General features: G+C 42.6%; 1 protein-coding gene, 1 non-coding gene and 1 pseudogene across 9 annotated transcripts in view; all 3 read left to right on the top strand.

Annotated features, from left to right (window-relative positions):
* NRF1 (nuclear respiratory factor 1) overlaps positions 1-27,744 on the top strand; it is a 180,201-nt gene that overhangs the window by 62,878 nt on the left and 89,579 nt on the right. For 3 of the 8 annotated variants that reach the window (XM_033958751.1, XM_033958750.1, XM_033958747.1), the window contains exon 8: positions 5,054-5,155. In XM_033958751.1, the coding sequence (XP_033814642.1) occupies positions 5,054-5,155 (102 nt within the window). Of the gene's footprint in view, positions 1-5,053; positions 5,156-7,491; positions 7,540-27,744 lie in introns of all 8 variants that reach the window. The other 5 variants (XM_033958745.1, XM_033958744.1, XM_033958752.1 and 2 more) reach the window with 3 other exon arrangements.
* LOC117367332 lies at positions 16,647-16,795 on the top strand (annotated as a pseudogene).
* Positions 24,360-24,431, top strand: TRNAP-UGG. Its single transcript has one exon. It is a non-coding gene; the product is annotated as a tRNA-Pro (tRNA).

Below are 27,744 nucleotides of genomic sequence, written 5' to 3'. Positions count from 1 at the left end.
GTTCAGGTCGCATGATGCTTGACTGTATTTTTTGTAGAGTCTGTTCATGTCAGACCAATGTACTACTGGGAAGTCGGTCCAGTTTCTGTCAGCTGCTATGGCTTCTCCTATTGCAGGGTTTGTTATCTCGTTGAGGTGGGTGCGTGTGTTGATGAAGGAGATCCTGATCTTAGTAATCTTGGTTTTGAAGTGGTCTGCAAGTTGGGTTGGAATTGGTGGATGGTTTCCTTGTGTGGCTAGGAAAGGTTTGGTATCTGTGAGGTTTTTTACTAGTTTGAATAGCTTTTTTGTGTGTAGGGCTTCCATGCCGACCAGTTTGGAGTAGTAAGCTTTTCGTTTTCCCTTAAGTTTGACCTTATATTGTTTTATTAGGCTTCTCCATGCTATTTTAGTGTGTTTTTGGTTCTTTTTTTTCTAGTTGTCTGCAATGCTTTTTGAGTTGGAGAAGTTCGGTGTCGAACCATTTGTCAGACGGTCTGCAGATTCTGTATTTTGATTTTACTGGTGCTAGCTCATTCAGGATTGTTTCACTTAAGATTCGCCATTGGGATATGAATTCTTTGGGGTCTATGGTATCGATTGTGAGGTCTGCTCTGTCCCAGAATGTGGTGGGTTCGATTTTTTGGCGGGTTTTGTGGGGTTGATGTTTGATATTGCATTGAGCCCAGTTGATGTTGAAGGTGTATTTATAATGGTCTGATCAGAGGGAAGGGTGCCAGGCTCTATTTGTGATGTAGATTTCAGGTGTGTGAGGGTGTTGGGTCATGTATGCAGTGATATCTAGTTGGTGGCCTTTGTCATGTGTGGGTTGGGGGTTAAGAATCTGGTAGGTTAGTGCTTTGAGGTATGATAGTATATTTTCAACTTGTTTGGAGGTGCGGTCTTCTAGGTGGAGGTTTATGTCTCCAAGGAGCAGGTTATGTGTTGACGTTAGGGAGTTCTGGAAGATGAAGTCTTCGAGTACTTGTTTTATTGGCGATCCATTTTCCTGGTGTTATGTAGCAGAGAATGCAGGTCAAGGTACCTTTGAGTGTGTCGTCAGATAGTTGGCAGGCTAGAAGATCCAAGTGGGGGAGTAGAGTATTTGTCTAGAACTTTTATGTTGAGGTTGTTTTTGACTAGGATGGCCAAACCTCCCCCTCACTTTTTTTCTCTGCAGACCATCTCTAATTTGTATCCCTTGGGGCAGAATTCTGTTATGCAGGGGTCTGAATCGGAGGTAAGCCAGGTTTTGGCTAGGAATAGGCAGCCTAGCTGTTCTTTAACTATCCAGTCCTTTATTAGGTCTGCCTTTGGGCCTATCGATCTAATGTTCATATATGCACAAGCTATTGAGGTGTATCTTGTATGGGGAATGGAAGTGTATTTTGGATGAAGGAGGTTTCTTGGTTGTAGATGGGGGTTGTGGGCTGTTGTCCTTGACTTAGGAGGTGGTCTTTTTCCCCAACTGGGAGGGATGCTTTTATGGGTGAACGTTGAGCAGTCTATCAGATTTCTAGGTGAGTGGAGTTTTCTGGATGGTTGAAGATGTCTGTAGGTTTCTGTCAAAACTGGGATAGGGGATATATAGTACCCTGTTGTTTTCCAATTTGTTAAAACCAGGAAGAGTAGTAAGAGGACTTGCATTAGTTTTGTTATGCGGGGTGTCATTTTGTTGTCTCTGCCTGGGAGCTGGACGCGGGGTATAGACTCCTGAAAGGTTTAGAACTATATTGGAGGCTATGGAAAGGGGGGAAGAAGACAGCTCCCTTCCTTTCTGCCCTACTGGGCTGGGACTGCAGCTGTGCTCTCTTGTGGGTTGATAGAGTTGGGCCTGAGGTGTTTTTTTTTGTGTTTTTTTTTTTGGCGTTAGAGTCTAGGGAGGAGAAGAGTAGAAGTCGTCTCCTTACCTCTCGGCTAGGACAGTAGCTGAGTTCTCTTGATGGGTTCAGTGCAGGGCTGGTGAGTCGTCTGCTGGAGAAATTCGCGTTTTCTAGGTCAGCGTCCTCTGTCTCTTCGTGCTGTCGCTTTGCAAAGGCGCGTGCTAAGGCGCACGCGCCTTTGCCGTGCGCTTTAGCCGGCGCGCTGAACGGTTGTGCGCCGTTACTGCCGCTCGAATTTGAAGAAAAAAGTTATGTTATAAATAAATACAAATTGTCCACTTAAAACAAGCTACATTCACTGCCCGTACCACAACTTCTGGCAACACGTTCCAGAGCTTAACTATTTTATGAGTGAAAAAATATTTCCTCCTGTTGTTTTTAACTGTATTTCCCTGTAAATTCTTCGAGTTTCCCCCAGCCTTTGTAATTTGACAGAGTAAAAAAAAATCGATCCACTTGTACCTGTTCTACACCACTCAATCATATCTCCTCTCAGCTGTCTCTTTTCCAAACTGAAGAGCCTAACCTCTTTAGTCTTTCTTCATATGAGAGAAGTTTCATCCCCTTTATCATCTTGGTTGCTTTTTTTTTTTTAACCATTTTTAGTTCTGTTATATCTTTTTTGAGATAAGGCGACCAGAATTGAACGCAGTACTCAAAGTGAGGACACACCATGGAGCGGTACAGAGGCATTATATCATTCTTAGTCTTGTTAACCATTCCTCTTTTAATAATTCCTAACATCTTGTTTGCTTTTTTTATTTATTTATTCACTTTTCTATACCGTTCTCCCAGGGAAGCTCAGAATGGTTTACATGAGATTATTCAGGTACTCAAGCATTTTCCCTGTCTGTCCTGGCGGGCTCACAATCTATCTAATATACCTGGAGCAATGGGGGGGGGGGATTAAGTGACTTGCCCAGGGTCACAAGGAGCAGCGTGGGGTTTGAACCCACAACCTCAGGGTACTGAGGCTATAGCTTTAACCACTGCACCACTCTAGAAATCAAAATATAGTAAAAGTGAGCCAAGAATAGGACAATCAAGCCATTGTGACATCACTGATGAGGTTGGCTCTTATTGGTGGATGAGGCATTATGATGTCACAATAGCAGCTCTGGTTATCAGAGGCTGAAACTTTTCACACTATTTATTTACTCAATTTTCTATACTGTTCTCCCAGGGAAGCTCAGAACGGTTTACATGAATTTATTCAGGTACTCAAGCATTTTTCCCTGTCTGCCCAGCAGGATCACAATCTATCTAATGTACCTGGGGCAATCGTATCATTGTATTATCTACAATGACACTCAGATCTTTTCTTGAGCACTGACCCCCCCCATGGTAGACTCTAACATCTGGTAACTATGATTTGAGTTATTCTTCCCAATGTGCATCACTTTTCATTTGTCCACATTACATTTCATCTGCCACTTGGACGCCCAGTCTTCCAATTTTCTAAGGTCTGCCTGCAGTTTTTCACAATCTGCATGCGTTTTAACAATTTTGAACAGTTTAGTGTCATCTGCAAATTTAATCACCTCACTCGTCGTTCCAATTTCCAGATCATTTATAAACATGTTAAATAGCACCGGTCCACTGTTTACTCCACTGTTTACTCTCCTTCAATGAGAAAAATGACCATTTAACCCTACCCTCTGTTTTCTATCTGATAACCAATTCCTAATCCACAGCTGAACTTTGCCACCTATCCCAAGACTCTTTAATTTTCTCAGAAGCCTCTCATGAGGAACTTTGTCAAAAACTTTCTGAAAATGTAGATACACTACATCAGTCGGCTCACCTTTATCCACATAAGGGGATAGAGGGGTACAGATAGAACTTGAGGTAGGTTATAGAAATGGTCAGTAACCACTTCACAGGTCGCGGACCTGATGGGCCGCCGCGGGAGCGGACCGCTGGGCAGGATGGACCTCTGGTCTGACCCAGTGGAGGCAACTTCTTATGTTCTTATGTTCACATGTTTATTCACACCTTCAAAGAAGTCAAGCAAATTGGTGAGGCAACGGTAAAGCGGGGCAGGAGCGATCTTCCTGCGCTCCTGCTCCGTGCAGAGCTGTGAACAAAAATGGCTGCCCTGAATTCCCATGAATTCTCACGGGACTACAGTGGGAAATTCATGGCAGCCATTTTGGTTTGTGGCTCTTCTCAGGGCAGGAGCATAGGAAGATCGCTCTTGCCCCGCTTCATTGCTAGACCACCGGGCTTTAAAACATAAGGTGTGAAGAGGTCCAGGAGGCGGGGGTGGGTCAGAGACGGCCTTAAAAGTAGTTCACAAATTTTTCTTCTTCGCGAGGGGGCAGTGCCCCTAACCCCTGCGAAGATGGAGGGGAATGTACATATTATCATAAGGCACTCTTGCTTTATGGCCTTGAAACTTCGCTAGCAGTTTTTAGCGCTGCAAGCCGCGCTGCTCTTGATGCTCATAGGAACTCTATGTACATCAGGAGCAGCGCAGCTCACCATGCTAAAAACTGCTAGCGCAGTTTAATAGAAGAGGGAGTTAGTGTCCTTACCCTTGCCTTTTCAAATAATTTATCATTGGATATTCATCTTGAAATGTCTTTTCCAAAATCTACCTTGAAGACATTCTGTTTTATATTCCAGCAGATATAATATGATATGCCTTTATTTACAGAGCAGAGGTCTGTTGTCACGGGAAACACTGAGATTGGTTACCTATGTTTTGCCACTTTTTTCTTTCACTTTTATTTTGTAACCTGGGTCACGGTTGTCTCTGTCATGTTTTAACTTGATTCCCCTGTCTATCGTTTTAGCTATGTTTTATAAACCAAGAACATAAGAATTGCTGCTGCTGGGTCAGACCAGTGGTCCATCGTGCCCAGCAGTCCGCAGTGCCCTAATTGAGCCTAGCCTTACCTGCTTACGTTCTGGTTCAGTAGGAACTTGTCTAACTTTGTCTTGAATCCCTGGAGGGTGTTTTCCCCTATAACAGCCTCCAGAAGAGCGTTCCAGTTTTCTACCACTCTCTGGGTGAAGACGAACTTCCTTATGTTTGTACAGAATCTATCCCAATTCTACACATTTCTTTAATTAATAATATATCAAATAAAAATGTGAATTGATACCTCTTGTATGCATGTGGTATGTATTGAGTTTGGATGTTTTTACTTTCTCAACCATTTTGGGCGTTTTTTTTCCCCCCTCAGGTTGGCACAGGTGCAACAGTCGCCACGCTCGCCGATGCTTCGGAACTGCCTACCACAGTCACTGTTGCACAAGTCAATTATTCCACTGTAAGTGACGGGGAGGTAAGCAAGTGGGGCATGCTAGACATGACTCATATTTCCTGTGTGTGATTGTGGGGCGCCTGAAGAGGGTCAAAGGTGTGAGGCTCTTAGGTTGGAGTATATGTGGTCTGGGGCCAGTAGTGTAGTAAGGGAGGGGAGCAGGGGGGCTGTCTTGGTTGGGGCGCCAGCACCCGTCATCCTCTCTGCCCCCCCCTCCCCCGCCGCGCATGTACACCCCTTTCTCGGCTCAAGCAGCATCTCAAGAATCTGCTGGCCGCGTCCATGTCGGCTCTCCATGTCGTCACTTCCGGGCCCGCACCAAGGAAGTGACGTCGGAGGGAGAGCCATCACGACACGGGCAGCAAGTTCATGATGTTGCTCGCATCGGGAAAATTAAAGGGGGGAGGGCGGGGGAGAGGTGCCACCGCGCTGGGCACCACTCACCTTTGCTATGCCACTGTCTGGGGTTACGTATGTGCGTGTGTGTAGGTGCGATGCAATACGTATTGTGACAAACCCAAGCCCGTTTTAAGCTGGGAAGGGACACTCCCACTTAGCCTCGGTGGGGGAGGGGCCTTCCAAACACAGGCTTGTTCTATCTGCCTAAGTGCAGGAACCTTTCCAGCCTTAACCCTTGCCTGGACAGGCTGCTGGAAAGGAAGTAATTCTCTAACAGACTTGGGCACCTGCCTAACCTGTGTGTAACTTTTCTGTTTAAGCCTTTCCTGCTCTGCCTCATCTGACCCCCCACTTCCAGGTCTGAGCAGTAGTCAGCTAAATCCACAGACGAGGCTTCTACCTGGTCAGCCCTTTTACAACGGGGTATACTGTATCTCTTCCTAATCCTTGTGGCAAAACCTGGACTTGGGTTTGTCATAGGAAAACCCTGAAATGGGCTTGGGTTTGTCACAGTATATGTGTTTTTATATACCTGTGATTAGTTTGCGGTTTATTAGGTAGGCTCTAAGTTTGCAATACCTGTGACTGGCAGCATGACATCAGGATCATCAAACCGTTCTCTGTCTTATTTTTCACTCACATTTCTAATTATCTGCAAGCTGCAGTGCTCATATTTTGGGGTCAGATATTTGCCTCAACAGGGCTGGTCCCACTGTTGAATGGTTGTATTTTTTTGCATGTGGCCTCTGCTTGTCTGCCTTGCTCTTTGACCTCTTATGCAAATGAGTCCTACAGTAAGTCTCTGTACATGGTCCCACATCCATCCATATCCCTCACAAGTATCCCCTGTACTGGAAAACCAACCAGGGTATTCCAAGACTAGCACATTAAGAGAAAATAAACATTTGCATTTATACACTTTTTAAAGCAGGTCTTGTATTTTAATTTCAGAGGAAAATGGGCCCCGAGTAAAATAGCTACACTTGACATGCAAATTCCCAATACAGTGGAATTGATTAGATATCAGGGGGGAACAATTTTGCTTTCATTTCTGGTTTCAAGGCTGCATCCAGATGGTAATCAGGTTGCAGACAGTGCACCAGAAGCCTCAAATGCTGTTTTTATTAATACTAAAAAAATGTTTTCAATTAAAGACTTATGTTGGAATGGGTTAGTTTAAAGTATTTATTTTTTTCTTAGAATTAAGAGGTAGTTCAGGCAATATAGATGTATACGTAAGGAGGGATCCCTAGTACCCGATAGTAAATAATGAATTCCCAACCTACTAAATATTTAATATTTTTGTAAGACCTTCAGAAGGGAAACCAGAAGATAAGATGGTATGGGGATTATTCAAACCCATTTCTTCATCGATCCAATTTTTCAAATTTGCTTATGAAATAAATGCAAGCATAAACTTAATGCATCAGAAGTTCATTATCTCCTGCTGCACTATTAAGATAAGTTTATTCTCACATTCCTTAAAAGCGTTATACACATAAGCTGAAATCAATATTTTCAACACATCATATTTTAACACAGAAAATAATTTTTTGGTCTATCAGAGGGTACAGATCTCAATGTGTCAACTCCATTAAGATTATTTCACTGTTCATCGTCGGCAGTCCTGGTTTTAAGCTTTTTAATTAATATTGTAGTATTTAAATATAATGTCCATGAAACTCACACATAACATAGAAACAGAAATATGATGGCAGATAAAGGCCAAATGGCCTTTCTAGTCTGCCCATCCGCAATAACCATTATCTCTTTCTCTCTCCGAGAGATCCCATGTGCCTATCCCAAGCCCTCTTGAATTCAGACACAGTCTCTGATCTCCACCATGTCATCCTGAAGATTGTTCCATGCATCTACCACCCTTTCTGTAAAAAAGTATTTCCTTAGATTGCTCTGGAGCCTATCACCTCTTAATTTCATCCTATGCCCTCTCATTCCAGAGCTTCCTTTCAAATGAAAGAGACTCGACTCATGCGCATTTACATTATGTAAGTATTTAAAGTCTCTATCTTATCTCCCCTTTCCCGCCTTTCCTCCAAAGTATACAGATTGAGATCTTTAAGCCTTATGCGAAGACCACACACCATTTTAGCAGCCTTCTTCTGGACTGACTCCATCCTTTTTATATCTTTTTGAAGGTGTGGCCTCCAAAATTGTACACAATATTCTAAATGAGGTCTCACCAAAGTCTTATACAGGGGCATCCTTTTTTTCCTACTGGCCCTATGCACTCTAGCATCCTTCTAGCTTTCGTTGTCACCGTTTCAACCTCAGGGACCAGTCACTGACATGAATCAGATTTCAATCATCCTGCTTCAGGGAAGATAGCATCTTTCATACAGACTTTCATTCTTCCTATGTGTTCACTCCTGAACTGAATGGCTGCTTCAGGAAACATAATTGCCCAACAGAAAAAGTCAAAGATTTAGCTGTAAAACTAGGCAACAGAACCTAAGAAAGGGTACAAATCTGGTCAAAGAACAAATGTTATGTAAAACCAGGGCAATTGCCTCCTCAACCAGAATAATTACCCCTTCCCACACACATTAACATTCATCTCCTGTGTACAAAAATATACTTTCAAATGTAGAGATTTCAACACTTTGGCTGTCATTTATTGAATGATGATGTTTTTATAAGTCTCTTATTTTTATTTGTATATTAGATAATTATCCTCATTGTGTGCTTTCTTCCGTAAAAGTGGGTGATATCATGTAACTGAGTCCAAACTGGAGAGAATGTATAGAAAGCCCTAAAGTCTTTCTAGACCAACACACCAGATATTTGCAGAACTTCTCATGTTATTGTTATCTTGCCAGGCTACCTCTATTTCATTTTTTTAGCAGGTGTGATTTGTCATCTCTGTGACTTTTCTACCATAGAGATGTTTAAAAAAAAAAAAATGAATAAATAAATTGGGACTAAATGGACTACGAGGACCAGCACAAGGTGTAGAAGTAGACAGGACGCTGGGAAGCAGTGATCACAATATGATCCACTTCAACCTGGACATGGGCAAAATATCAATCCAGAACGACGGCCAAGGCTGAATTTCCAAAAAGGAAATTACAAAGGGATGAGACTCATGGTGGAGAAGAAGATTAAGAAGAGGATAAGCACGGTAAAAACTTTAGAGCAAACATGGTCCCTTTTTAAGGACACAGTTACTGAGGTGCAAAATCTATATATACTGTGTATCAGCAAGGGATCCAAGATGAAAAAGAACAAGGAACTGGCATGGCTCACTAGTGGTGAAGGACGCGATCAGAGACAAGAAGACTTTGTTTAAGAAATGGAAAAGGTCAAAAATGGACGAAAACTGGAAAAAGCAGAAACAATATCAAAGCAGGTGCCATAAGGCAGTAAGAGGGGCCAAAAAGAGACTACAAGGAAAACATAGCCAAGGAGGAAAAAAACTTCAAGCCATTCTTTCGATATATTAATGGGAAACGACCCGCAAAGGAAGCAGGGTCATTGGATGACCATGGAATAAAGGGAGTGCTAAAGGAGGACAAAGCCATCGCTAACAAACTGAACACATTTTTTGCATCTGTATTTATCGAAGAGGATATACACAACATACCAGAAGCCGACAGGCAAGAAACGAAGATGGGAAACTGACAGGGTTGACTGTCAGTCTAGAAGAGGTATGCAGGCAGATTGATAGGCTTAAAAACAATAAATCCCCAGAACCTGATGGCATCCATCAGAGGATAATCAAGGAACTGAAAGGGGCAATAGCTGAACTGCTCCAACTAATAGCCAATCTGTCGATCAAATCAAGACTGGAAAATGGAGAATGTTACACTGATCTTCAAGAAAGGTTCGAGGGGAAATCCAGGAAACTACAGACCGGTGAGTCCGACCTCGGTACCAGGAAAGATGGTAGAGGCGCTGATAAAAGACTGCATCATTGATCACCTAGAAAGACACAATCTGATAAGGACCAGCCAGCGTGGCTTCAGCAAAGGAAGATCTTGCTTGACGAACTTGCTGCATTTCTTCGATTGAGTAAATAGGCAGATAGACAAAGGTGACCCGGTCGACATTATATATCTAGATTTTCAGAAGGCATTCGACAAGGTCCCGCATAAACGACTACTTCAGAAAATTGCGAGCCATGGAATCAAGGGTGAAATACTCATGTGGATTAAAAACTGGTTGGCGGATAGGAAACAGAGTTTCAAGTTTCAAGTTTATTCAATCTTTTGATGGATCGCCTATAACAGTTTCTAAGCGATGTACATAATACAATAAAAAGAGATAAGAAACTTAACATAATAATTATATTAACATAACATAAAAACATTTAAAACGTACTTGAGGGGAAAGGGAAAAATAAAAGTTACAATTTCGGGTTTCGTAAGAAAAAAGGGAAAGAACAAAAGGTAGGGTAAAAGAGGTAGCACAAGATGGCTTAAGCATACTTCATAAACAATAATGCCAAAACGTAAGAAATTTAAAGGAACTATTAAAAATCAAAGGCATCTTTAAATAAATATGTTTTTAAAAGTTTTTTAAATGTTGTGATATTTTTTTCAATTCTAATAAATTGAGGAAGTTTATTCCACCTTTGTGGACCGGCGACAGTAAATATATCTGCTCTTCTAGTGCCTATGATTTTTAGGGATGGAACTGCTAATAAGCATTGATCAGTAGATCGAAGAGATCGCTGAGGTTTATATGGGATTAGAGTTTTAGAGATGAATTGTGGTTCATTGGATGATAGAGTTTTGAAAACACTGCACAACAAAGTTTTTGCTTCCTGAACACTACTGGGTGTTTCTTATAGAATTTTGGGTGCTGATCATGAATATTACATCAAAAATTACCCATCACGTACCATTTCAGAGAAATCTTCAATTTTGTCGTGATTTTTTCTTATATTTGGATGCAAACAATTTTTTCTCCCATAAGTGTCTTATCAACAACGGTTTGTGCCGCCTGGGTATGTCCATGCATAAAATCTAGCCAGGTTGGAAGCTGTTTTATGGAAGATGACATCCTGGGCATGTCTGGGCAGGTCTGAACGAGCTTGCGCTGTCTCACCATGCTATAATGGTGGCTTCCATACACCGATCCTGCTCATTTGGTTAATATAGATAGTCCGTGTGTGTATATAGTATCAGTATAGTAAAGTATAGTAGTATAGTAGCTGTAGCAATATAACAGTAAGTAAGCTTGATGCTATAGACGTTTTGGTGTCGGGCAATATGTCTCGTCGGTGTCGTAACAGCCACGACACATTCTGCTATATCTGTGGGGAATATACACTTACGCCTCAGAGACGTTCGATGACTGCCCTTGTAAAGAAAGCCTATCATCTGTATTTTGGCTGCAAAATAGGTGATCAAGACAAGCAATGGGCGCCTCACATTTGCTGTGCGACATGTGCTGTTAGTCTGAGAGCCTGGCTCAGAGGTACTCGAAAGACGATGCCATTTGCTGTTCCGATGATATGGCGAGAACAGAAAGACCATGTGACGGACTGTTATTTCTGTTTGACTAATGTGTCTGGTTTCTCTGCCAAAAACAAGAAGTCAATTGAATATCCTAATCTGCCTTCAGCAATGAGACCCATGCCACATGATGACAGTCTTCCAGTTCCGAAACCACCAGAGGATTGGACCTTAGACGAACCAGATGAAGAAACTGCAGTGCAGGGTTCTAACAGTGACATTGACCCGGATTTTGAACCATCCTCATCAGGCGATCCACATCTGATAACACAGTCCGAATTGAACGATTTGGTCAGAGATTTGGGTCTGTCAAAAGCAAAAGCTGAGCTGCTAGGTTCGAGACTGCAGGAATGGTGTTTGCTATCACCAGGTACGAAAATTTCTGTGTTTCGAGACCGGCATCATGATATAACCAAATTTTTTGCACAAGTCGACAGTCTCTGTTTCTGTTGTGACATTGAAGGATTGTTCTCGGTCTTTGGTTGTGATCACAACCCGGAAGAGTGGCGTCTTTTCATTGATTCGTCAATGTTAAGCCTGAAAGCTGTTCTGTTGCACAATGGCAACGTTTATCCTTCAGTACCTGTTGGCTATGCAGCACATATGAAAGAAACATATGAGAATATGGAAATGTTACTAAAGTATGTCCAGTATACCAGGTATAACTGGAATATCTGTGGAGACCTCAAAGTCGTTGCTCTGTTACTAGGACTGCAGCTTGGCTATACAAAGTACTGCTGTTTCATCTGCGAATGGGACAGCCGAGACAGAGAGTCGCACTATTCTAGAAAGAACTGGCCACTCCGTAAAAAGTTAGTTCCAGGACAGAAAAATGTAGCACATGAATCGCTTGTTGACCCGACAAAGATATTTTTGCCTCCTCTTCACATTAAACTGGGACTCATGAAGAATTTTGTGAAAGCAATGAACAAGGAAGGGGAAGGTTTTCGTTATTTAAGACAGATGTTCCCAAGAATAACTGATGCCAAGATCAAAGAGGGTATTTTTGTTGGCCCCCAGATCAGACATGTTATGAGTGACAAGCGATTTGAAGATCTGTTAGTTGGGCCGGAAAAAATTGGCTGGAAAGCCTTGAAAGACGTTGTTGACAATTTTCTGGGCAATTACAGAGCCCCAAACTACATTCAGCTGGTAGACAAACTTCTCAAAGCATACAAGAGAATGAAGTGCAATATGTCACTCAAGATTCATTTCCTCCATTCACACTTGGACTTCTTCCCCGCAAATCTCGGTGCTGTGAGTGACGAGCACGGTGAAAGGTTTCATCAAGACATAGCTACGATGGAGAAACGATACCAGGGCAATTGGAATCCGTCAATGCTTGCCGACTATTGTTGGATGCTACAACGTGATGCACCAGACACTGAATATAAAAGAAACTCGGGAGCAAAACACTTTTAATTCTGTTTCATTTAGTCGCTTGTGCGAAACGTAAACTTGACTATATATTTTATTGTCAGTAAACATAAAAATGTCTATTTCTCATAGTTCTTACGTGATGCAGTAAAACCAAAACCATATTTGAGCATACCAAGTTGGTACCTGTCATAATCACCAAAAACTTTTCAGGAATCAAGACTTAACCAAAAAATTGTTGTGCAGTGAAATTAGGAGCATTAGTTTGAAAAAGATCCTATGATTTACTGGTAACCAGTGTGCATCTATCAGTAGTGGAGATACATGGTCAAATTTTTTAGAATTATAAATTAATTTTATTGCTGTATTTTGAATTATTTGTATTCTTCTTATTTCTTTTTGTGTGATGTTTAAGAATAGGGCATTACAGTAGTCAATTTTCGCTATTATAAATGAATGGATTAGTATGTTTAGAGAAGAAGGACTGAGAAATTTGGCAATAGATCTTATCTGCCTTAATTTAAAAAAACAATTTTTAACCATATAAGATATATGTTCATGGTAGGATAGTTTGTCATCTATGTAAACGCCAAGAATTTTTGTTGAAGACACCATGTTAATGGGGGTGTTATTGAGGAGAAAAGGTTTAGAAAGAAAAATATCTTTTTTCCAATTGAATAAGATGGATTGAGTCTTATTAATATTTAATGCCAATTTATTTGTATTTAACCAATTTTGCACGTGCTCTAACTTTTGATTTATTGAGGAGATATCTGTAGTGTTTTCTGGGTCTAAAGGGTGTATGAGTTGGATATCATCTGCGTATGAATAGGGGATGAAGCCTATGGCCTGACAAAGTTCTAATAGAGGTGCAAGGAAGATATTAAACAATAGAGGAGACAAAATAGATCCTTGTGGGATTCCAAAGGTTGAAGTGTAAGGGGCGGATTCCTCATTATTAAATCTTACGATAGAAGTTCGGTTAGTGAGGTAAGATTTAAACCAGTCTAAGACTTGCTCGTTAATTCCTTTTTCTTCGAGTCTTCTTAAGAGAAGGTCATGATCAATGGTATCGAAGGCGGCTGAAATGTCTAAGGAAAAAAGTATTACTGATTTGTGTTGATCGAGATAGTAATGGATGTTAGAGGTTAAGCCTATTAAGGAGTACTCGGTATTATGAAATTTTCTGAATCCTGTTTGGTTCGGGTGTAAAGCATTTGTTTTTTCGATGAAGTCAGAAAGTTGATTGAATATAAGTTTTTCTGTTAGTTTTGCGAGAAATGGAATATTTGCTATCGGACGATAGTTAGTTAAATCATTAATACTGGTTTTGTAATTTTTCACAATAGGAGTAATGTAGGCAGATTTCCATTGTGGTGGTACTATACAGGTAGTTAAGCTACATTGAATAAGAGACAATATGAAAGGGCCAAAATGAGAAAAGTGTTTTTTTAAATAGAAGGGAGGAATTAACTCAGATCGGGAGCCTTTTAGATTAACCTGAGAAAATAAAGATTCAATGTCTTGTAAGGAGGGAATTTTAAACTTAGAACATTTTGCTGTTGGTATAAGGTCAGATTGATCAGAGTCATTAGAGAGTGGGAGGTAAATGGACAATACTTGGACTGGAAAAGCGTCATGAGTGGAGTGCTGCAGCGTTCGGTGTTTGGACCTGTGCTCTTCAACATATTTATAAATGACCTGGAAATTGGTACGACGAGCGAGATGATTAAACTTGCAGATGATATGAAGTTATTAAGAGTAGTGAAGACGCAGAAGGATTGCGAAGACCTGCAATGTGACATAAACACACTCGAGAAATGGGTTGCGACATGGCAAATAAGTTTTAACGTGGATAAGTGTAAGGTGATGCATGTCGATAACAAAAATCTTATACACAAATGCAGGATGTCTGGTGCAGTACTCGGAGAAACTCCCCATGAAAGAGACTTGGGAGTACTGGTCGACAAGTCAATGAAGCTGTCCACGCAATAAACGGCGGCGGCAAAAGGGCAAACAGAATGCTAGGAATTATTAAGAAGGGGATCACAAACAGATTGGAGAAGGTTATCATTCCTCTGTACTAGGTCATGGTACGCCCCCACCTGGAATACTGCATCCAGCATTGGTCGCCGTACATGAAGGAGGACACTACTACTCGAAAGGGTCCAGTGAGTCTCACATCAATAGTGAGCAAACTAATGGAAACTCTAATCAAACACCAATTAGATATGATCCTGGATGAGGAGAATCTGCGGGATCCCCGTCAGCATGGATTTACCAAGGGGAAATCCTGCCAAACCAACTTGATCAGCTTCTTTGACTGGGTGACGGGGAAGCTCGATGTTGGAGAGTCCTTGGACATTGTATACTTGGACTTCAGCAAAGCATTTGATAGTGTCCCTCACCGCAGGTTATTGTGCAAAATGAGTTCTATAGGATTAGGTGACACTTTGACTAAATGGGTTGGGGACTGGCTTGGTGGTAGACTTCAGAGGGTGGTGGTAAACTGCACCCCCTCTGTAATGACGGCAGTGATCAGCGGAGTGCCGCAGGGCTCGGTCTTGGGCCCGATCCTTTTCAATATCTTTATAAGAGACTTGGCTGAGGGGCTTCGCGGTAAAATAACGTTATTCGCCGATGACGCCAAACTGTGTAACATAACAAGCAAGAGCACAACGGACAATATGAAACACGACCTACTCCTATTGGAGCAATGGTCTAGTACTTGGCAACTGAGCTTCAATGCCAAGAAATGCAAAGTCATGCACCTTGGCAGTCAAAATCCATGCGAGACTTACACCCTAAATGGCGAGATCCTAGCAAGGACTCTTGCAGAACGGGACTTGTGGGTAATCATCAGTGAAGACATGAAGACTGCCAATCAAGTGGAGCGGGCTTCATCTAAGGCTAGGCAGATCATAGGATGTATACGTAGGAGTTTCGTCAGCCGCAAGCCTGAAGTCATTATGCCATTGTATAGATCCATGGTGAGGCCTCATCTGGAATACTGCGTACAATTCTGGAGGCCTCATTACCGCAAGGATGTACTGAGGCTTGAGTCAGTCCAGCGAATGGCCACCCGGATGGTCTCGGGACTCAAGGATCTCCCGTACGAGGAACGGCTGGATAAATTACGGCTATACTCACTCGAGGAACGCAGAGAGAGGGGAGACATGATCGAGACGTTCAAATACCTCACGGGCCGTATTGAGGTAGAAGAAGATATCTTCTTTTTCAAAGGTCCGACAGCGACAAGAGGACATCCATGGAAAATCAGGGGCGGGAAATTGCACGGCGACACCAGGAAATACTTTTTCACCGAAAGAGTGGTTGATCGCTGGAATAGACTTCCACTTCAGGTGATCGAGGCAAGCAGCGTGCCTGATTTTAAGAAGAAATGGGATCGTCACGTGGGATCTCTGCACAGAGATAAATAGGGGAGGGTCATTGGGGTGGGCAGATTAGATGGGCCGCGGCCCTTATCTGCCGTCTTTTTCTATGTTTCTATGTTTAGAGAAGAGTGACTAAAATGGTTAAGGGGCTGGAGGAGTTGCCGTACAGTGAGAGATTAGAGAAACTAGGCCTCTTCTCCCTTGAAAAGAGGAGACTAAGAGGGGACATGATCGAAATATTCAAGATAATGAAGGGAATAGACTTAGTAGATAGAGACAGGTTGTTCACCCTCTCCAAGGTAGAGAGAACGAGAGGGCACTCTCTAAAATTGAAAGGGGATAGATTCCGTACAAACGTAAGGAAGTTCTTCTTCACCCAGAGAGTGGTAGAAAACTGGAACGCTCTTCCGGAGGCTGTTATAGGGGAAAACACCCTCAAGAAATTCAAGACAAAGTTAGACAAGTTCCTGCTGAACCAGAACATACGCAGGTAAGGCTAGTCTCAGTTAGGGTGCTGGTCTTTGACCTAAGGGCCGCCACGTGAGCGGACTGCTGGGCATGATAGACTACTGGTCTGACCCAGCAGCAGCAATTCTTATGTTCTTAAATTATTAGGATTTAAAACTGCTGTTTCTCTGGACTTGAGCACAAACCCTTACTATTTATTTAATTTTGAGATTTAAAACTGTTGACTGTGTTTCTCTAGACCTGAGCACAGACCTGAGCACCACACCTAACCCCCTCCCCCAAAGCATTCCTTTCTTTTTCTTTCTGTTCTTTTTCTGCTTAGCTCTATCATTAGAGGGGATAAACACTTCTGACTAACTTTTGTCTTTCATACCGCAGGCAAGATTTATTTTACATATCGCTTCTCGGCCTTTTGGCTAAGATCAAGTGTAGTATAGCCAGTCAGAACAGAAAACAGCTTTAAGGTTTAATCTGTAGTTGGAGATTATGGAGATTATAGCACAGAAACTGCTAGCTAGATTTATTGGGAATATTTTGAAATTTTTTTTTTTAAAGAGGGGGGAGAAAGATAGATTCCAGGCCCTCCTATAGAACTGCTGAAAGGGATCTTGCTGACTCACTGATAATTTAGTCCCTCCACACCCTCACCCACCCACCCCAGGTTTTGCAACTCATATATAGACATCCCAATAATCAAGAAGTCTCAGTCAATCCCAATTCCAACCAATGAAGATGAATTTCATTCAGTGTGCTTTAGTTCCCAGGCACATCATCTGGAGGCTCAAGGCTTGCCCTATCTGTCTTCAACTTGCTAATATCAAAGAGGAGCTCTGTAAACTTAAACAAGAATTGGAGGCAATTAAAGCAGCTACAATCACCCTACACAAATATACCAATTTACCACAACTCCCCCAAAGAATAAAACAACCCAGGAATAAATGGATCACAGTAGGCTCAGGTAGACTGAGGCATGTGACACAGAAACATCCACCTTCACAATTGTTGCCTCTAAAGAATCCCTATGCTCCATTAGAACATTGTGATGCTCAAGATAAAAGAACTGAGGAGGAACTAGAACCAGTGAAGATAACTCATGAAGAAATGCACCCCCAAAGCACATATAAAAAAGCTCAAACCAGAAAAAGTATTACTGCTAGGGCATTCCATCATCAGAGGGATTAACTTTGGAACACAGGACAAGGAACTCAAAATAGTGAAATGCCTTCCAGGATCCTCAGCTACCAGAAACACCAGACAAATACTGACTATAATTAGGGAAGAAGCAAAGATTTTGAACCTTGATGTTGTTATCCACCTTGGAACAAATGACCTAGCCAACAATAACTTACCTGCAGCACAGAATGATTTTCGGGAGCTGAGGTAGTGGTTAAAACCTATTTCAGAAGTACTGCCTACTTATGGAAAGGGTGAGGAAAGAGTATAAAACACTGAACTTCAATAGGTGGCTCAAAGCCTGGTGTCATCAAGAAGGCTTTAGGTACATAGGACAAATTGCAGCTCTACACTCTCGAGGAACGTAGGGAGAGGGGAGACATAATCGAAACATTTAAGTACCTCACAGGACGTGTCGAAGTGGAAGATCATATTTTCTTTCTCAAGGGACCCTCGGCCACAAGAGGGCATCCGCTCAAACTCAGGGGCGGAAAATTTCATGGCAACACCAGAAAGTATTTCTTCACAAAGAGAGTGGTTGATCATTGGAACAAGCTTCCAGTGCAGGTGATCGAGGCAGACAGCGTGCCATGTGGGATCCCTATGAGAGTCAAGATAAGGAAATTGGGTCATTAGGGCATAGACAGGGGGTGGGTAAGCAGAGTGGGCAGACTTGATGGGCTGTAGCCCTTTTCTGCCGTCATCTTCTATGGTTTCTAGGAGGATGGGGCAATACATGGAAGAACAAGAGACTATATTGTAATCATGGGCTGCACCTTACGATGGCAGGAAAAAGAATCCTAGTTGAGAAATTCAGAAGGTGGGAGTGGCATATGTATGGAAATTACTTTCAGTGGCCACCCCCAGCAAAAGACAAGATTTGATGATGATAAAGCTTGCAATATTTGCCATTCATTTCCTAGTGATGCAACAGGAAATGAGCTGAAATTAAAAACTATACAAAAAATGAGATTGTTGCAGAATAGTATCTGGAAAGCAATGAACACAAACGCTCGCAGTCTATGCAACAAAAACCAGGATCTGCAAGCAATGATGTTAGAGGCAGACTTGGATGTAATTGCTATCACAGAGACATGGTTCTTCAGTGATTCCCACGGATGGGACGCCAACATGCCGGGCTATAATCTCTTTAGGAAGGACAGATGGTTGAAAAGGTGGAGGAGTAGATCTCTATGTAAAGACAGATATTCAAGCGACTGAAATGCAGGGGGCTTGGGAACAGGTAGACGCGATATGGATTGTTTTGAAAAGAGAAGATGGAACTTCTATGCACTTGGGTGTCGTCTACAGACCTCCGACTAAATCGCAGCAAATTGACAAAGATCTGATTACAGATATACAAAAGTTGGGAAAGAAAGGAGAAATTACCTGCCAGAAGCGGACTGGAAAGTTCCGTCTTCAGAATCGGAAAGAAGTAGAGAGATCGTGGATGCCTTTCAAGGGGCTCTGCTCCGACAAATGGTGATGGAACCCATGAGGGGAAAAGAAATACTGGATCTGGTGTTTACAAATGGTGAAAGTGTCTCTAATGTCTGAGTTGGGGCCCACCTAGGAAGCAGTGATCATCATACAATTTGGTTCGATATAACAGCCAAAGAGGAGGATGCTCACACAAAACTCAGTCCTGGATTTCAAACATGCGGACTTTAGTAGCATGGGAGAATACCTGAAGAAAGAGCTGATTGGATGGGAAGACATAAAGGAAGTGGAAAAACAATGGTCCAAGTTGAAAGGTGCAATAAATAGAGCTACTGACCTTTATGTGAAGAAAATAAATAAAAACAAGAGAAAAAGGAAACCGATATGGTTCTCCAAACTAGTGGTGGAAAAAATAAAGGCAAAAGAATTGGCGTTCATGAAATATTAAAAAAAAAAAAAAACGCAAGAAGAGGAATTCAGAAAGGAATATCGGATGAAATTGAAAGAAGTCAAGAGAGATACATCTGGTGAAAACGCAAGCTAAAGAACAAATGGCTATAAATATAAGAAAGGGAAACAAAATTTTTTTCAGGGTTATCAGTGAAAGGAGGAAGACAAAGAAAATGGAATTTTGAGACTGAAAGAAGGTATGAACTGCTATGTGGAGGGTGATGAGGAAAAAGCAAATGTGCTAAACAAATACTTCTGTTGGGTGTTCACAGAATAAAAAAAACATGAAGGATCACAATTAATCAGCAAAGTTGCACCTGAGAATGGAGTGGATACCGCACCATTCACAGAAGAAAGTGTTTATGAACAACTTGAAAAATTGAAGATGGACAAAGCTATGGGACCGAATGGGATCCATCCCAGGATATTGCGGGAACTCTGAGAGGTTCTGGCAGGTCCTCTTAAATATTTGTTAAATAAATCTTTAGAGACTGGAGAGGATCCGCGGGACTGGAGAAGAGTGGATGTGGTCCCTCTTCACAAACGTGGTTGCAAAGATGAAGAGGGAAACTACAGGCCAGTAAGCCTCACTTCAGTTATTGGAAAAATAATGGAAACGTTGCTGAAGGAAAGGATAGTGAAATTCTTAGAATCTAATAGATTACAAGATCCGAGCCAACATGGGTTTACTAAAGGTAACCAAAATTCACCAAAAAATATTCAATTATTATATACCAGAGAAAGGGACAAAATATTTATAAGAACTAATCATACAGAATAATGGAGAAAAAGACCTCAGTATTTCTAGGGGTAAATATCTCCTGGATGTCTCTGTCATCTTCAAAACTGCTATAGGAAATACATCCTTGGTCAGAAAAAACTCCATTATCTGTTTTTGAAATTTTCTAAATCTTATAGTTTAATCCAGGGGTCTCCAAAGTCCCTCCTCAAGGGCTGAATCCAGTCAGGTTTTCAGGATTTCCCCAATGAATATGCATTGAAAGCAGTACATGCACATAGATCTCATGCATATTCATTGAGGAAATCCCGAAAACCTGACTGGATTCGGCCCTCGAGGAAGGACTTTGGAGACCCCTGCTTTAATCTATCCACCTTAAATTTTCAGTCATTTAAAAAAATAGTAAAGCACTTATCTGTAGAAATGTCAATTAGTGATCTCTCTATCTCTCTCTGGAACACCATTATGGCAGTCCATAGATTTCTTAACAAGGTCTTGTTTCGCTCAATTGCTTCATCAGGGGAAACTCTCGTGAGAGCTACTGCTTCAGTGACTTCTTTCTACAGATAAGTGCTTTACCATCTATTTTTTTGAATGACACCAACTCAAGTAAAAGAAATAACGTATATAACATTAGAAGTATTGAAAAGTACTCAGATGTTTCAGTAGTAATAAAGCCAATATTAAAAGGCCCTGGAGTCCTTTAATAATTTCTAGTCTTTTATTTACTTATGTTGCAGCAGGACAGTTGTTGAATGTTTTATAACCCAACTATAGTTGAAAGGGAATTGGACCGTGGATCATTTTCCAGATGAAAATGTTACTGTTAAATGAGTATTATTGCAGTTTATTCACAGCAGTTCCTATGGTTTTTCTAAACACTTGGGAATGGAAATGTTTTTTGAGAGTGATGTGAATTCTGTTGTTTGGGATGAGGGATTTTTTTGGTCAAGGGGTCTTTGCAAAGCCTTTTGTAGGATCAGTTATTTCCATCGAGTGTGAGGTAATTTTATTCTTAAGTTGGCTGTTCACAAGGGGACAGGAGAATACCAATGAGCAATTTTAATGACTAAAAAATGGTAACTTAAAAGTAATGTGGTCAGTATTGAAAAGCATTTTATTTAGGATACTTTATGAATGGTCATTTTCACCCAAATATTCACTTCTCAGCAACTCTCTGGCACATTGCTGATATGCAGTGTGAAGCCAATGAACTGTGATGCATTGGTATGTATAGGGGCATTTTGGAGTAGATTATCGCAATGTTAATGTGATGATAGCTTTAGTTACTGTAGTGTATTGTCAAAATGTTGGCTGCTAAGCTACATTCCTGTACATGGCATTAAGTTGGGACTATATATAGCCACCAAAAAGATATTCAACAACAGTCCAAACCAGAGATTCATCATAAAGTCTCCCAATGACAAAATGATAATGGAGAAAAGACCTCAGTATTTCCTGGAAAACTCTATGACATCTACAAAGCTGCCATAGGAAAATACATCCCCGGTCTAGAAAAACTCCATATCTTATGTCAATTCTTGGGACTACCACATTGCATGCAAGTGGTATAAAAGTTATTCTTTATTTAATTCTTATTTTTTCCCCTGCACTTAGCTTCAGGCACAGAGCCATCCTGTGTAACTCCTAGAATATGAGTCTCTTTTTTTTTAAATTAATTCTAGAATATGAATTAGAAATACTATCAGGATTTTTGTATCCTAATGTTGTTCGTTTATATCTTATGACTTTTACTTTTTGATTAGATATTGTTTGTTTCTTGATATACCGCCTTTCTTTGGTACAGGCGAAGCAATTCTTATCTGTCTTCAGTGTCCACAGTACAAAGACTTCCATTAATAGAACTTAACAAGCCTGATCGGGCCAGTTACTTCAGTTTGCAAGTCTTTGGTGCTATAGGTCAGAGGAAGATACTAGTGAAAAAATGAACAAACCTGATTAGGCAGCCCTGCAGCCTTAGTTGGGTTCAGTTTGAGTGATTCATCTGGCAAATATTCCCAGAGTTTTCTACTTACATCCTTTTCAGCGTTATGAAATATGCATGTCTAGAGAAGATGCATTGCAGTGAAACAAAGAAAGAAGCTTGATAGCTCCAGACTTGAGTAGGACTGGCGAGAAATTTGAAATGTAGAATTAAATTTGAAGAGAAACACAGAGCATGCATGTTTCTAGGAGGCACTGCAGAATTAAAACTATAATTTGGGTACAAAGGTGTACAGTATGCCTTCACGTTTTAACAACTAGTAACATTTGAGCATTATCTCTTTATCTGCGAGGCTAAGGGGGGGTGATTTCAATTCTTAGAATGATGGTCCCCAAACCTTTCCATGTAGAATGTTCTTTTGAGCTATCAGAATTTCTGGATCCATGACAAAATCTAATATAATAAAATGCTAGGCCGCGCATGCGCACTCCCATCTGCGTGCGCCGGTTTTCTGTGAGCTGTAGGGCACCGCAGATAGGAATGCGCGCGAAGCTCTCTCTCTCCCTCCCTCCCGAGGTGGATGTCAGCTGCGGCGGCTATCGGCGGCCCGCGGCGGCTGCTGGCCTCCCGAAGCTCTCTCTTTTTCTCCCCCCCCGAGGCGGATGTCGACTGCGGCAGCCCGAGTCGGATGTCGGCCGCGGCAGCTGTTGGCGGCTGCAGGCTGCAGCGGCCAAACCCGAACAGCATTTTAAAATAAGTTTTTAACCCCCGCCAACGCCGCAATACCTTTTAAAACCCTCCCCACCAGCTTTGTGCATGGAGTTAAGGAGGAAGGTATGGGGAAGGGAGGAAAATACTGCACAGGGAAGTGGGGTGGGAGGGAAATGCTGCAGCACACGGAAATGGAGGGGCAGAAAAGGGGTTGATGGACAGGGGGGAGCAGAAAAATGAAGACAGGCCTACTGCTGGACAGGGGGAGCAGGAAGGAGGTGATGATGGACAGGGGCAGGTAAAACAAAGGGAGAAGGCCTTCTGCTGGATAAGGTGAGCAGTGATGGGGTGGTGGAGGACACAGGAGAGGTAAAAGTAAGGGAGAATGGACAGGGGGAGCAGGCAAGGGGTGGTAGTGGACAGCCAAGGAAAAAAAAAAAAAGAAAGACAGACACACACACATATATTCTAGCACCCGTTAATGTAACGGGCTATAAGACTAGTGAGATGACATAAAACACCAAATAAAATATGGTGTGTTTTACAACTTGAGAACTGAAAAAGTGACACTGAATTTCCAAAACAGATTGCACGTTTGCTTTGTGTTTTAGACTTTTCTCGCTGGAGTGACAATCTGACTTGCATATCAAGGACTAGTGCAGTGGAATAGACCTACTGCTTAGGGACCAGGGACCCTTTCCTCTGACTGACAAAAAGAACTGAATTAGTTTAAAAAAAATAACTACAGGAAAATATAGGATACTTTGGAAGTTGTGATGGGATATTTATCGCTTGTCTTTTGAGCTACCTTTTATGTGGTAGCTGGTAGGACTTTTCAGCTATTCAGTATTTCATTTGAATTTTTTTTTTTTTTAACTGTTTTCTGTTTTCCTTTGTTTTCGTATTCACTTTGGCCCGGATTCTATAAATGGCACCAGCGGCCGCCTTAAAAACAACTGCTGATCGCCTGTCAATCATGCGATGGCACCGTGTATAGAATCGCATCTTCGGGAAAGATAGGCGCCGGACACGTAGGCCAGGCCTACATTTGCGAGGCCAGGCCTACATTTGCGAGACTTGCAGAGGCACTTTATGATGCCTCATGCCACTTCTGGCATTTGCCATGCCTTCAGTGGTGTTAGGTGTCGTGAAGCGCCTCCATGAGTGCGATTATGGCACTCTTTTTCAGGCGCCTACATTTTTCTTTTAAAAGCTTTTTTTTTTTTTTCTGTTTTAAACTGTATTTTCAATTTAAGTTAGGTGCTGGTACAGCTCTTCCCGGCGCCTAACTTAAAGTGCCGTTTATTGAATCCGGGCCTTTATGCTCGTATTTAATCTACCAAGAAAACACAGCTATGCGTATGCATAGGCATTTTGCACTCCATGAATCCCTTCTTCATGTAGTTCAAATGAAAATATGACAGTTCTTAAGACCTCTAACTAGAAATGCAATTGGACACGTGTCTTGTTTGCTGTATTAATTACAGTGAATTTACTGCTGCTATTGAATTTGGATTTAACTCTTGCCTTTTTCAATAATAGCTCAAGATAAGTTGAGTAGCCCAGTGGTTAGAGTAGTGAGCTGAGAACCAGGGAAGTCTGGTTCAAATCCCACTGCACCTTGGGCAGGTCACTTAACTGTCGATTTACTGGCTCGTTGGTCTAGGGGTATGATTCTCGCTTTGGGTGCGAGAGGTCCCGGGTTCAAATCCCGGACGAGCCCTCCTTTACTAGGCCAGTTACTGGGCAGACTTGCACGGTCTGTGTCTGTGTATGGCGTTTGGTGGAGGATGGGCTGGGGAGGGCTTCAATGGCTGGGAGGGTGTAGATGGGCTGGAGTAAGTCTTAACAGAGATTTCGGCAGTTGGAACCCAAGCACAGTACCGGGTAAAGCTTTGGATTCTTGCCCAGAAATAGCTAAGAAGAAAAAATTAAAAAATTTAAATTGAATCAGGTTGGGCAGACTGGATGGACCATTCGGGTCTTTATCTGCCGTCATCTACTATGTTACTATGTTACCCCAGGTACAAACTCAAGCTGCGAGCCCTCCAAGGACAGAGAAAAGCCTACTGTAACTGAATAAGCACTGTTTCAATGACTAGCAGGTGGTATGTAAGAAATTAAAAAAAAACAAAAAACCAACCCATTAATTACGTTCAAGTGCAGTAGGCATTTTCCTATCCTAGGAAGGCTTACAATCTTAGTTTGTATTAACATTTCCTAACCGAAAGCTGTCAGTAAATGGCAGTGGTTATTATCCTCTTAGGCTTCTGCAGTTTGTGTCATGGTTCTTGCAGCTGGCGCCATGTCTTGAGTTTACGCAACCAATGTTTTAGCCATCTTGTGGCATTACTCTAGCCAAGCAAACTCACATGTCCGCCTGGACAGCTGCGGGAACCAGCACTGGTCATTGTAATAAGACTTGGGTTTATAAGCTTTGGCACTTGTTGCTGCCAAGCAGTTTCCATACTGTGGTACAAGTAGTGATTTAGAAAAGATTAGATAATCCAGTGCCCTCTTGTTATGTGCTTTATAATTAGTGCTGCAGCCAAGCTTATCATGGGTAGCAGCTTACATAAACATATTTATCCAGTTCTTCAGGCACTGTTTACTGGTTCAGAAGGCCATCTGTAAAGTTGGTGGATTTTTAAAGCCCTACAGGGCAATAGACCTAACTGTTGAATACATTGCTTGGTCTTGAATGTCATAATGCCGTTGTACAGGGCCATGGTGAGACCTCATCTGGAGTACTGTGTGCAATTCTGGAGGCCACATTACAGTAAAGATGTGCGCAGAATTGAATCAGTTCAACAGACGGCCACCAGGATGATCTCGGGGCTCAAGGGTCTCTCGTACGAAGAGAGACTGAACAAATTGCAGCTCTACGCTCTTGAGGAACGTAGGAAGAGGGGAGACATGATCGAAACATTTAAGTACCTCACGGGACGTGTCAAAGTGGAAGATGATATTTTCTTTTTCAAGGGACCCTCGGCCACAAGAGGGCACCCGCTCAAACTCAGGGGGCGGAAAATTTCATGACGACACCAGAAAGTATTTCTTCACAGAGAGAGTGGTTGATCATTGGAACAAGCTTCCAGTGCAGGTGATCGAGGCAGACAGCGTGCCAGACTTTAAGAATAAATGGGATCCCCATGTGGGATCCCTACGAGGGTCAAGATAAGGAAATTGGGTCATTAGGGCATAGACAGGGGGTGGGTAAGCAGAGTGGGCAGACTTGATGGGCTGTAGCCCTTTTCTGCCGTCATCTTCTATGTTTCTATTATTAAGTATTACGATTGCAGGAAAGTGTCTCTTTCTCTCCTCCCTCACCAAATGAAGGAGATTCATCTATTTGCAACAAGGAGGACTTCTATCTCTAGTGCAGGCCCAGTGTTGTAGAATTTGCTACCATTGGTGTCGAGGACGGAGCAAGAGTTTAAGGGCCTTTTGAGAACTGCTGAAATAGTGGCTGCTTGCTCAAGGGTTTGTCATGGACTGTTTTAATGTATTGCTGATTATGCTATTGCTGAAAGGATTTATTGCATGTCTTTTGAGTGGGTAAATAGTATCTTGCATTTTTTAAATTGATTTTACTGTTTCTTTTATGAATGTATGTGTTATATGCTATGCATAGTTTGCTGATGGAGTTGGCAGACTATAAATTGTCATGGGAAGAAAGAAAGAAGCAATGTGCTTACATGTTATCCCAGGACAAGCAGGCAGCATATTCTTAACACATGGGTGACGTCACCGACGGAGCCCTCGGTACGGACCTTTTTAACTAGAAGTTTCTAGTTGGCCGCACCGCGCGTGCGCGAGTGCCTTCCCGCCCGACGGAGGAGTGCGTGGTCCCCAGTTTCTTCGTTTCCGCGGAGCGAAGAAGACGCGTGTATTTTTTCAACGGCCGTTGAAATCACTTTTTCGCCTTCCCGCTCGCGTTTTTTTCCTAATTTTTTCTCTCTTTACCTTCGGGTTTATTTTTCTTTGATTTGCAAAAAAAAAAAAAAAAAACTCTTCTCTTCGGCACCGAGTCGGCGATGGACTCCTCACCTTCAACGGCGGTACCTCAAAAATCGGCACCGTCGACCTCGACACCGACCGACCCCGCATCGGCGCCGCTGGCGCCAGGTAAGCCGGCTAAGAAGCCTTCCTCTTCCCTCGAGCGCCCTCCAGCTACGGTGGCGACACCGTCCCTACCGGCATCGCACCGGTCCCGCAAACGCTCCGCCCCGATATCGGTGAGTGCCTCGTCATCGGCCTCCTCATCGCCGGGGCGTGGAGCGGCATCCAAGGAACCGAAGAAAAAGAAAGCGGTTCCGATGCCACCCCTAGATGACCGTATCTCGGTCATTCTACAAGCTCAGCTTCAGGAGCAGTTGAAGAAACAACTTGAACAACTGTTACCCTCTATCCTGGCACCGCTCCTTCCGGTACCAGACCGGCCCGAGCCCCGCACCGAGCCCCCGGTGTCCACTCCTTCGGTACCGGTAAACACCTCTATGCCGATCCTTTCGGCTCAACAACTTCACGCCGATCCGGTGGTTCATTCTCAGACCACAGTGGATCCTCCTCGGCACCAGGCGGTACGGCATTCTTCTCGGGACCGAGAACGACGCCGATCGTCCTCCCCTGGTACCGTTTCAGTGCGCTCTGGTAAGTCTTTGTCCAAGACTCGCCACACCGCGCCCTCCACCCCGGTGTCTCGACATGCACCAGAGGTCAGAGATACTGATTTGTGGGAGGAGACTCCCCTCGGTACCGAGGAGGATCCCTCTTCATCTGATGAGGAACCATCGGCACCCGATGCCACCTCTAAACCAGAGCAGTCCTCATTCACCAAATTTCTGAGAGAAATGTCTGCTGCCCTGTCCCTTCCACTAGAATCTGACTCGAAAAAGTCTCAAGCCTTTCTAGAGGCTTTAGACTTTGAGCAACCTCCTAAGGAGTTCCTCAAGCTTCCCGTACATGACATCCTACGGGAAACGTTCTACAAGAACTTGGAAACTCCCCTCACGGTACCGGGAGCCCCCCGTAAG

This window comes from Geotrypetes seraphini, chromosome 9 (assembly GCF_902459505.1).
Source record: "Geotrypetes seraphini chromosome 9, aGeoSer1.1, whole genome shotgun sequence".
NCBI lineage: Eukaryota > Metazoa > Chordata > Amphibia > Gymnophiona > Dermophiidae > Geotrypetes > Geotrypetes seraphini.
This window is presented reverse-complemented; position numbering and strand designations above follow the sequence as displayed.